This window comes from Stigmatopora nigra, chromosome 12, assembly GCF_051989575.1.
Source record: "Stigmatopora nigra isolate UIUO_SnigA chromosome 12, RoL_Snig_1.1, whole genome shotgun sequence".
In the NCBI taxonomy this organism is placed as follows: domain Eukaryota; kingdom Metazoa; phylum Chordata; class Actinopteri; order Syngnathiformes; family Syngnathidae; genus Stigmatopora; species Stigmatopora nigra.
This window is the reverse complement of record NC_135519.1, coordinates 3,237,650-3,249,650: the sequence shown is the minus strand read 5'-3', so window position 1 is coordinate 3,249,650 and position 12,001 is coordinate 3,237,650. Positions and strand designations below refer to the sequence as shown.

The 12,001-nt window shown below is 36.9% G+C and overlaps 1 protein-coding gene across 1 annotated transcript; it reads right to left on the bottom strand.

Moving 5' to 3' along the window:
• Window positions 1-3,959: 3,959 nt before the first annotated feature.
• Window positions 3,960-11,743, bottom strand: rgra (retinal G protein coupled receptor a). The gene is made up of 7 exons (XM_077730234.1): window positions 11,476-11,743; window positions 11,226-11,382; window positions 10,359-10,480; window positions 7,603-7,756; window positions 7,413-7,530; window positions 5,047-5,160; window positions 3,960-4,129 (listed from the first exon to the last, which is right to left on the bottom strand). Exons 1-7 carry the CDS (start codon window positions 11,552-11,554, stop codon window positions 3,986-3,988), a joined length of 888 nt encoding a protein of 295 aa, XP_077586360.1. The 5' UTR covers window positions 11,555-11,743; the 3' UTR covers window positions 3,960-3,985.
• Window positions 11,744-12,001: the final 258 nt, after the last annotated feature.

Genomic DNA, 12,001 nt, shown 5'->3' with positions numbered 1-12,001 from the left:
TATTCTATGGTATGGGATTTCGTAGACAAGTAGTGCTTTAATGCCATGAATGGTAAGTCAATTTTTTTTGGGCAAGGTATTTTTATTTTATTTTTTTACTTGAAAAATCTTTTCTTTGTTTAGTTTGTGTTTGTTTTTGTTGTTTGAACATGTGCCTAGTTCTTTTTGTTTCTTCATTTTCATTAATTTAAGTCAGTTTATTATTTGAATGTTTATCTTTTTGTCAGGGAATACATTTTTGTGTGATTTTTGTGGGTAAAGTGTGACTCTGAATATTTGTGTTTGTACAACAAATAGTGCAAACATTACGACACCGTCGCTTAGTTCAATGTGAGCGGTTTAATGAATTAAAAGAGTGATTTTTCTAAAGAGCAGTGACGCACAGCCAGACCCACTTTAATCCAGATTAAACTGTCAAACATTAATCCTGTCAAAACACTCTTTCTTCTAGACAAATGTCTTTTTTTCTACCCCTCTAACGTGTTGGGGCTTTAAATATTGGGCAATTTGGTAATTTGTATACCTCAGATGTGTTTATTATATTAATAGATTGAAATGAGACGTCTAATAACTGCCCATATCAACATAAAAACTGGAAAATTTAGACATGTTTCTGTCAGAAATATTAAATTTCCCTGATGGAGCCCCTAACTTGCTTTTGACAATAACGACAATAAAAAGAAGCAAACACAAAAAGTGGATGAAAAGGGAAAAAAAATTATCATTACATATTTAATCTCTCATTATATATTATCATTTTTTTCATGGGTACATCAAAATGAGAAAATTAAAAGCAGCAGTTTAATTTTAGACATAACTTGTACCTTTAGATGATAGTAAGAGTAATAATTTCCATATCCATACTCCTTTTCTTTTCTTTTTTTTCTTCATCTGGGAAAGTTGTTCATGGACGCCCCTCTTACCCCCCTTCTTGGTCATGTTGCTATGTAATCCTCTCAAAAAACCTATATGACAATTTCATTGGTTGAGCAAACATAACACTCACCTGACTCTAAATACTTGAATATGTTTGATTGTAGAAAAAACAAAGCTGCTGGTGGGTGGAGTTTGGGACACCCAAGAGATGTCATTCGCTTTATTTGTTATCATTGCTAACAGAGTCATTTCACCCAATAATTAGTTTACTATCATAATTCAGCCTTCTAGTTATTGTCAATGCACTCAAAATAAAACAACCTGCTTCATAAAGAGTTGAATTCATCAATTGGAGTTTAAGATGCCTAAAATCATTTTTGTTCTGCACATAATTTCATTCTAATTTGTATCTTAATTTCTTTTATCTTATTTCTGTGGTGTCTCTATCACATTATACATATAAATTAAAGTATGATCTAGCAAAAATAAACATTATGTATTGAGTTTCCTTGCAACTTTATATACAAATATTCGTTTTCAACTGAAACCGGGGGTAAGGGCAGGCCACATTCTAGATTGCTTATCCTCATAAGGTATCAGGGGGTGCTGGAGCCTATCCCAGCTAACTTTGGGCAGGAAGTGGGAGGTACCCTGAATTGGTGGCCAGCCAATCACAGGGCACGCGGAAACAGACAAGCATTCACAATCGCACACATACCTAGGGGCAATTTTGATGGTTCAAACAGTCTACCATGCATGTTTTTGGAATGTGGGAGATAAACCAGAGTACCTGGCGAAAACCCACACAAGCCTGGGGAGAACATACAAAATCCACACATAGGGGGACCGACCTGGGTTTAAACCCAGAACCCGAGAACTTTGAGGCTGATGCTCTAACCACTCATTCATAGTCAGAATATTTAAATATGTTCACTGTATTTAATTGTAATTGAATTTCAAATGTCCATTCAGGGTTTTCAGTGTTAATTTCAGTTTTGTCCTGGCATTCTAATTGTTTAAGTCAAAGCATTTGAGCAGAAAATATTTGAGAAGCACCGACGGGCTTAATGATGTATTGCGCAACATGCAATTAGCTGGAGCTGATGAGAGCGATGCTCCACATAGTCTTACATAACGCCTACCACAGGCTGTCAACAGTTAATCTATTTACCCACACCAGCTGGGGAGGCTTCTCACTCTATTGTAATTGGTACTGAACATCACCAACGTCCAATCCACGTTGACTGAAGGGCCGGCAACAATCATTCAGTGTCATTGGCAATGACTGAGTTAATAGCAATGAAACAAAGATTGTATTGTAATAGAAATGTTTTTTTTTTAATTACATTCTGAAACATTGTTTATGTGCACAAATTTCCATGAACTCTCATGTCAAATTTTACAAATGTTTAAGCTCCTAAATGTACACACTCCTAAATGAAAAATAAATCATTTGTACTCATGAATATATTTTAGAGGAACCACTAATAATGAAAATAATAGTAATCTGGTAATTTATCCATAGAAAAATAATTTAACACATTAAAAATTAATCTTTATGAATCAACCTTGTAGAAGATATTCTAATGTGTGTGTTTTGAGGCAGACCATAGTTGCACTCAGAATTAAAAAACAACAATTTGATTCACTGTGCATTTGCAAATTAGTTGTCAGTGAATCCTATTAATTATGTTTCATTAAATGTAAATATACTGTATTTGACAATAATTTAGGGGCTTTATTGTCAAATTGGTAAGTTAAACTCACGACTTGCCTTGACGGCAATAGACTAAGTCTAATGTATTTTGCTTGGGAGGGTTGGCAGTCCTTTCCAGTCAAAAGGAAAGAGTTAAGTGGTAACCTCATAGTCTGTACACTTTATAGCTCCGGTCAATGTTATTGAAAAGAACAGCAGTGAACTCATTATTGATTCTGGCAGGAGACAAACCTAAAATGTGTCACTGTATGCACATTGATAACGATTGAAGAGGAATTTACAATTGTGAGGATCTAATTTCCAAATATGAATTTCCCATTAATTTATCAAGCACAATAGTATTCAATCATTAAACAGACCATTTTAGCTTCTGTAGGAATGTGCAGGTAATCTAACACTGTTTACTAATCTCTAAAATGTGGCTGGGTCCTGTGAATAATAGAGGTCTTGTTTTCCAGGATTAGTGCAAATTCTAAACACGGATCGAGCATGATCTTTGCCGCGTGGCCATTCCGCAGCTACATAGACTCCAAGGTCCGAGCTCATTAGGGTGCAACGTATGCTGGGTGGGTGTCATTGCGTCGTAGATAAATAATTGTGAGTGCTAAATAATGGAAAGGGTTTTGGGCTTTGTTTGGATTGCAGGTTTGTTGCCTACATGTTGTTCAGTTGTCTTTAACTTTAATGTTCAATATGTGCATCTTTCTTTTAATGTACACTTGGTGTTATTTCAAACTATTTTGTGTGATTTAGTTTAATTAAATCATTGTGTTTTATTTTCCAGTTTTTTAACCAATTAAAGTCACAAATCTGATGTTGGAAGATACTGAACTTTCTTCATTTGCATAATTGTTTGGCCATTCTCACAATTCTGAAGAGAATAAAGAATAAAACAGAATATTATGACCACATTATGACTATTCTCACCATTAATCCTTACAATTAAACAAGTGCATGTTTGATTTTCTGACTACTGTTATTCTGAAGACATCTCTTTTAAAATTCTGAGGCTCTTGGCCCTGCCACGGACTGTGGGTGGACTATGATATATGAAGTTTTTGGTGTTATGAATATTCCATTGACCTTGTAAATGGCCACAACTTTAACAAATCTATATATTTTTAAATTTTCTTGTGGTCTTTTCTTGGTCTGAATGTCTTTTGGTCTTGGGCATGTGCGGCTATCAGAAATTGTGTCTCAGGCACAACACAAATGGAATATTACACCTATAGTATTTGTGATTTTATGAGGGTAAGGTTAAATTTTACTGTATTTAGTGAATTGTTGAGACTAACTTTTTTTTGGACAAAGAGACGGATGACATCCACTTGTATACGTCTGTGAGAAAACCACCACAAGCAAAATAGCTGTGCAACATTTGCAACGCTAGCTTTATTTGGACTTGTTGTCAATTTGAGGCACTTCGATTTTCTCCCCGGTGAGGAACTGCCAGATGCCTCCTCGGTAGTTCTCGTTGCCCAAAGCGTACAAGAAGACGTTGAAGGTGGGGGAGGTCTTGGCCAGAATTGGCGCCATCTGTGTGGGAAGAAATAACATCAATTATAGACTTACAAAAATGGACTTCCTTCTTCTTATATTGTGACTTTAATTCTCATAACAATGTGATTTTTTAGTCCCTTTTTTCGTTCTTTCTTCAAATATAAGATGGGTTGACACGATTCATCGACTAATCGACTAAAATTCATTTGAAAATGACATCTCGCAAACAACTTTCATAGGCATGTATACCAAAATGTACAAAATAAGTACTAAAAGGTATCTCTTAATTTTTCTCGGCATTTTATATATATTTATTAATCAATTTTAGGAGTTTATTAATATTTTTAACATGTAAAAATGTGGACATGAATTATGAAACTGAATTGTATTTATTTTCTCCGGGCATGTTTACTCCAACATCCCCCCAAAAAAGCATGGGAGGCTGATTATACATTTCAAATTGTCTCTACATATGAATTTGTCACATTTTTCCCAACGATTGGCTGGGATAGATTCCAACAGTCCTGCTACTTCGTTAGGATATGTGGCAGGGAAGATCAATGAATAAAAATGGGAAAAGACTAATCCCTCTACTTCTATTAATTTTACATTAATGTTCAGTTTTATGTCAAAATAATAAGAAAAACCCCTGTAAAATTCTCCGATTAAAAAAAAAAATCTCCAAAGCAAGTTTTAACCAATCAAAATTAGAAATTTGCTACTTCTGTTTTCCATTCAAAACATTTGGATACTGTTAATTAGTTAATGGCTGCAGTACCACAAATTCCCAGCAAAAATGTGAAGCCTAGAATAAATACCCCTAAATAATGATTTACAACAGCTGATCTCTCAACTAAAACAAAAGTTTTTGCTGAGTAATCAACTACAAAACATATTGTTTGCAACAGCCCTAATTACAAATTGAATGGTAGACGTGTATGTCATGTTTTTACCATCCGGAGCTTGGGTGAAACCAAGTTGGCGTTCTCCACAGCAGCGTAGAAGGCCAGGAGGCCGTAGGGACCCCAGCACAGCAGCATGGTCTTAAGGGGCGTGTTGGGGTTGAACTGTACAAGACCAAAAACAGTTATTGTACTTTACGGCACTGCATTTTTAACATCACTATCCTTACTATCACCATTCACGTAATGAGTGACTACTCAACAGATTAGATGAAGTTTGACTGTGTCTAGCAAAAACAGGTTCCCTTTAACTGTTGTGTTAGAATCAGCATAGTTCCTGCATACCATGATTAAGTACTTCATAAAGGCAATCTTATTGAAAGCAGTACCGACGTCACAGTCAGATGAGGAATAATCCAAGGTTTTAACAAGAAGCATAGAGTACAGGATTAACCCTTGAGAATTCTTTACTTTATGCTTCTATCCAGATCCTGCCACTAATTCATTAGCCTTACTCACTCTCACGGAATCCAACATGCCATTTATTCAACTCCTAGGTCAGGTGCATTGTACTGTGCGAAACGTCAACATTAATTCATAGTTGAGATGGATATAATGCATGACAAATACTATAAATATTCATTCATTCATCTTCCCTAGCACCCATCCTCGAAAGAAGTGTGGGGATTGCTGGAGTCTAACCCAGCTGTTGTTGGACGAAAGGCAGACTACATCCTATACAGGTCTCCAATCAGTCAGTCAGTCACAGGAAGACAAACTACCATCCGCACACACAATCATACTGCTCCCAGTGGGATTTGAGCCCGAACCTCTACACCACGAGGCGGCTAATCCTATAATTATTTAGATTATTTTTCTTTCTCCTTATATAGACCCTTTTGAAAAATTGGGATGAAAAAGAAAATGTATTTATCTGTTTGTTTCTTTACTTAATTCATGTACAATATCCTGTAAAGGTTTCATTTCTTATTTGCTTGATTTGAATTATGAAAATGGAAACTTCCATTTTGAGTTCCATTAAATAGAGGCATTTACAGTACTTTCTGATATTGGGGCTGCTAAATAAAAACAAATGCATCATAAAAATATAACTTTTACGCTTGTCTGTTTGTCTAATTAAATAAAAAACACAATGTAGCTATTCCCATTAAGAGAATTCATTATGTGTAAATTGTGACCTCGTGTAATATAAAAAGTTAACGGTTAACTAACTTGTTTCATGCAATGGCCATTGTCTAAATATGCATTGTCGGACCCCCCCTATCCCCGATGCAAGCCGAAGCACTGGGTCGTGTGTTGATCATGACCTACATAATCTGTTGCGTTATTCTCAATGAGGAGCGCATGAGGAATGTGCGTGTGTATGCATCCCAGAGTGTGGGTTTCCCTGCAGTTTCTCCCAGTGACTCACTTCAAAGCGTGTCGGAAAGGGAGGTCGCTTCTGTGGGTTGCCATGTTCCCACTTGCAATAGGATCACGTGCAAAGCCTACATTTGGTAGGAACAATGGACCTATGCTGTATCAGGGTACTGAAAGGATTTTTCTTGTTGTATTAAAATAAATTAAAATAATTTAAAAAATGGAATGGGATGTTTATCACTATCAGTGGAACTAATCATTTTCTTTTCAATTATTTATCTGACTAAATTACCCATAAATAAATTGTATTTAAAACTAAAAATAAAGTTAGACATCTATCACTTGATTGATTTAAAAAAATGGATGAATAAAGGCATAACTAAATATTGTACAATTTAAATTGAAAAAATTCACAGCTTGAATATGATCATTTACTGTTAACCCGTCCTGATATATTCATGCATTCATTCATTCATTTTCTGAACCGCTTTATGGTCGCAGGAGGTGCTGGAGCTTGTCCCAGCTGACTTCAGGCTAGATCAGACTCAAACCCATAACTAGGGGCAATTTAGAGTGCCCAATCAGGCTAGAATGCATTTTTTTGGAAAGTGGGAGGAAACTGGAGTACTCAGAGAAAACCAACGCAAGCCAAGGGAGAATATGCAAATTCCACACAGGTGGACCGACCTGGATTTGAATCTCGAACCCCCAATGCATAACTCAGGCCACTGGGCCGACCTCCTGATTCTTTTTTTTTAAAGATTGCATGTATTTCATAATAAATAATAATAAATAAAACATACAATAAAATAGAATTAATGTGTTTCCTCCCACATCCCCAAAACAAGCATGCCGCCAATTCAGGGTGTCCCCTACCTCCTGCACAAATTTATGATAGGCTTCAGCACCCCCCGTGATACTCATCAGGTTAAGCGATTCAGAAATTGAATGAATGAATCATAAAATGTTTTAAAGGATTTTAAAATGAAATATATTCATTCACTGCCCGTCAGCAAAAAAATCCTGATTGTCCTTACCTTGGTGCTTCCTGTCTTCTTGAATTTCTGTGCAATGGACTGGTAAGAGGACATGACAACAAACACCTGGATGGCCATGTTAAAGACGCTCATGGGAATCAAGTAGGAGACATAGTTCCTATCAAGATAAACGAGGAGTCAGAAAAGAACATCTATCAACCAGTCTTGTTCATAAAATTGCCATCAGTACCTGTCACCCTTGCTGTAGTCCAAAGTGCAGCAGGTCCTGAGGGGCTCGTAGTCGTACTCGCCCCAGCCGATGAGAGGCATGGCGGACCAGAAGGCGGCGAAGAGCCAGATGAAGATCACCAAAGTGATGGCGCTGCTCCATTGCAGCTTAGTTCCTGGGGAACGCACGCAATTGATTGTCATTTTATGAATATGCTTGAGAGTGTGCCAGTATGCTCTCACGGAGATGCAGTCGGGCCAAAATTGTCTGCCAGGAATTGATGGTGATAGTTTGAGCATCTATTGCTGTCAATCATACCTAATTAGTTAACTGGAACGCATAAGAGGGATCATGTGATTCTCATTTTGCCGCTTTGAACATTTTGGGACTACCTGCACGTGTTTTCTTTTTTTTTAAATTTCAAACAGTTTTACAAATGTTATTGGTTTATACTTTAAAAACTACAGTGTGTTTAGCAAATTATTTATGTACAGCCTTTTGTTCCAGCTACCTGATCATAGAGGTTTATTGAAGTAATTTTTGCTCTTTCAAATGTTGTGCAATTTGCATTGAAGTCTCATTTCATCCAAGAAATTGATGCTCAAATTTCCAGCATGCTTTACAGTAATCTTTGGTAAAACATTATTATTAATTTGTTATTTTGTTTTAGTTAGTTGCTATTTCTTTTCCAATGTACAAGAAATAATAAAAGTGGCTGTGTTCACCAGTTCATGTTTTGATTTTCCATTAACTGTTTGTTTTGTTTATGTCTAAGACAGTTTGGTTGCAAAGTGTTTTATCATTTTGTATATTGATTTATCATTTTTTAAACTATTTGATCAAAATTGCCATTACTGACACCTATACTGACCATTTGGCATATTTTATCTCAGTGGGTACAGTGTACACTCAGTACACGTTTTAATAAGTGATGGTGAAAGCTATTTTTACCTAGAGTTCTCACACCTTTGTCTGTATTTTGGAACTGGTTAATGGTGAAAACAAATGTTAGTTAAACCAGAAATCTTTTCTATTCTTATATATAGGTTTAAACAACCTGTTTGGCAACTAGCTAAGTTACACACTTCTTCATGGGACCATTCTGGTTGTGACATCACAACCAGTATTGATGATTATGTCTAGTATCTTTCTTGTGCTGTATTAGCTGGTAGATGTAGATAGAATGACAGAACAGTTACATGTCAACAAGGGAATAGAACGCATGCTAGCAAACTGCAAAAATATGCTGCTCAATCTAAGTGTTACATCAGCTTTAGTTTTAGAGATATTTTAGTGGGCGGGGCCCATGTATGTGAGAAAGGAAGACGAATTAGGATTTAATTTCATTATTAATTACTTCTTTCTATTTTTGGTTGGATTTCTTTACAAAATATGGCCTGCTATTGTTTTAGAGTCAATTGTTGTAGTATTTCATAGTCCCTTTAACTTTAACTAGATTTTGTGTAACCAGTCAACTCAGGTTACCGCAGTAAGCAGTCATAAACTTCCTCCAATCTAAATGCGGTCTTTCTTTCTTTTTCTTTCTTCAAAAGCCCGATTTTTTTCTGTTTGAGCAGCATGATGCCTAAACCTGGTCGTTTAATCTAGGCTTGTGGACTTTACACTTGTCGTGGTCATCTGACTAAATTAACTACCAGGCTATCCAATATGTTCGAGAATTCTGATGTAAAGTTAATCCTTAAATCATACATTCATTCATTTATTTTCAACACCGGTTATCCCGGTCAGAGTGGCGGAGTGTTGGGGGCTATCACAGCTGACTTTGGGCGAAAGGCAGACTACACCCTAGACTGGTCACCAGTCAGTAATAGGGCACACAAGGAGACAGTCAACAATTCACACTCACAATCACACCACCAATCAATCACCACCAGTCAGACGAGCGAACCACTACACCATCAAGTGGATTCTCTCAAATCAATACTTTGAAATCAATTATGGCACCAATTAAATGGAGGTTTGAATTAATTGGAAATAAGGAATATAAATGGTGCACTTTTCCGCCAAACCTCAACGTTCATGGCTATGACACTTATCCAGCGCTATGCTACCGATGACCTTGTATTATAATAATAACAAAATACCAATCAGGATTGTATGGTTTAGCAATGATCAAATTGAAACCGATCGCAACATAAAATCAATACACCTTTAAAAATGTTATTTCTATGAAAATGTTTCATCAATGAAAATGTAAAAAACAACCAAATTGATTAATATTTTTATTGGTTTAAGGTAAATGGAAGCAATTCTTTTAAAAGTGTACTGAATTAAATTCAAAGAACCCCGCCATATGAAAATAAAATTATGTCCGACTTTGAATCCTCTACAAATATTTTGTCATTGTCGAGACAATCAATACTTTATTGTATTATTAAATTTGAGTTATTTACACACCTATTTAATAGCTTTTAAAAACTCTTTTAGGAGGCGTAAGCTCTTTGCATTTATCCTAATTAAATTCCACCCTCAGCGGTTGTCCAATTGCTTATATGAAAAACCATTTGAGCATATACACATTTGCATCAGTACTTACTGATTAATCCACTAATGCAGAGATCCTTTGGTAATGATTATAGCATTGAGTGCCATTGATGGCGATAGACGTCTAATCTAGTTGATGTTGGATTAGGCGTCTTCTGCTCGTAATGGCACTGAAAAAGCTTTTTTTTTCAGTTTGTGTTTGTAATAACAGCATGTCTGTTTTGCCTTGTCACAGCGACTTTATATCTGTGTTCTGTTGGAGTTGTACTCACTTGTGCAGTACTGGTGGTATCGATCCCATGCGATTGCAGCGATGAAGTGGATGCTGGCAAGAGCTGTCATGAAGCCCTGGAAGCCATGAGTCTGACATCCCTCTGAGCCATAAGGCCAATACCTGTCAAAGGCGAGATTGTGTCAGTTAATCATTTTCAACACTTATTTTTTTGTATCCTTGAGAAGGTTCAAAGCCAGACACAGACGTATTCTACGAAGTGCAGCCAACTATTGAGCTCAAATGGATGTAATGATCAATTTCATGGCAATATCATATTAATACTTTGGACAGCAATATGATTTTTGGTGATAATACAAGGTCTGCTATGATATAATGATGAGGATTGTTAATATTTTTATATAATAACATAATTAACTGTCATAATATTATGTACTAATGTAATAAAGGATAAATTATGGACAAAAAAATAAAAGTCATTCCCATCCGTGTGAAAATAATAGCTAAATCCCATTAAGCCATGATAATTTAGGCCTTCTCAACTACCTACTTTGTTAGTGTACATTGATAAATTAAAGGGCACTCCAGGTGAAGTAAACCTCAATAAATTCATTGCATCAAGTCTGGCAATTTGGAACCAATTAAAAAAATCTTATCTTTAGATACATAATAGATACATAAATACAGCGATTGGTGGGCCATCGATTCAGGGTGAATCTGCTGCTTGGTACCCATAATTACCTGGAATAGAGTTCAACACCCCCGTGACCCTTGTGACGATAAGCGATTGGGAAAATAAATGACTGAATGAAATACATAAATAGATACAGTGAAATGATCTATATGTACGCATGTATAAAAAGTTAAAGGGACCTCTACAGATTATGATGGGAAATGTGTGACTCACCTGAGGAAGCTGGAGAACGCCGCAATTGTGGCATTCATGGAAATGCCCATGTCAGCCATAGCTAAACTGAAGACGAGGAAATTGCTGGGGGTCCTCAGCTCCCTCACTTTGAGGAAAGCGGCGATGGTGACCGCGTTCAGGAAGAAGCCCATCAGACCTTAAAGATGCAGGATGAAGACTGTCAGTCATGGATGGGTCTAATACTAAACATGTAAAGGAATGGATGGCCGGCACACGCATATTGACTCACCCTCCACCAGCAAACACGATCCCAGTGAGAAGACATCAAACTCGGAGAAGCCCTCCGGTAAAGGATAAGACGACACCATCCTCAGAGCTGATCTGTTGTCCAACGAACGTACACACCCACCAAAAAAAAAAATGCAAACACGCACACGCTCTCCTTCTCTCCGTCCGCCTGTTTACGCAGGGTCTCCGCCTGATTGGAGGACGCAGGCTTTTAAAGGGCCATTTCACGTGAAAAGCATGGAAAGCCAGTAGCGCCCAATCCGCGCAGGAATGTCTTAACACCGCGCGACTAAAGCGTATTTGCCCTCAATTAGTTACACAACGAGCCTTTTGTGTGCGTGCATGTGCGCGTGTCCATGGGAGGCGGATGATGGTGATGAGGACGACATCTACATGCGCACAACAGGTGTCCGCAAAACGCATTATTAATGAAGACAGCAAAATGTAGAGAATTTCCTTCTCATCCTCCAGCAATGTACTTATACATAAACATAAATCTATGCTCCAGCCCCCCCTTTGATCAGTAA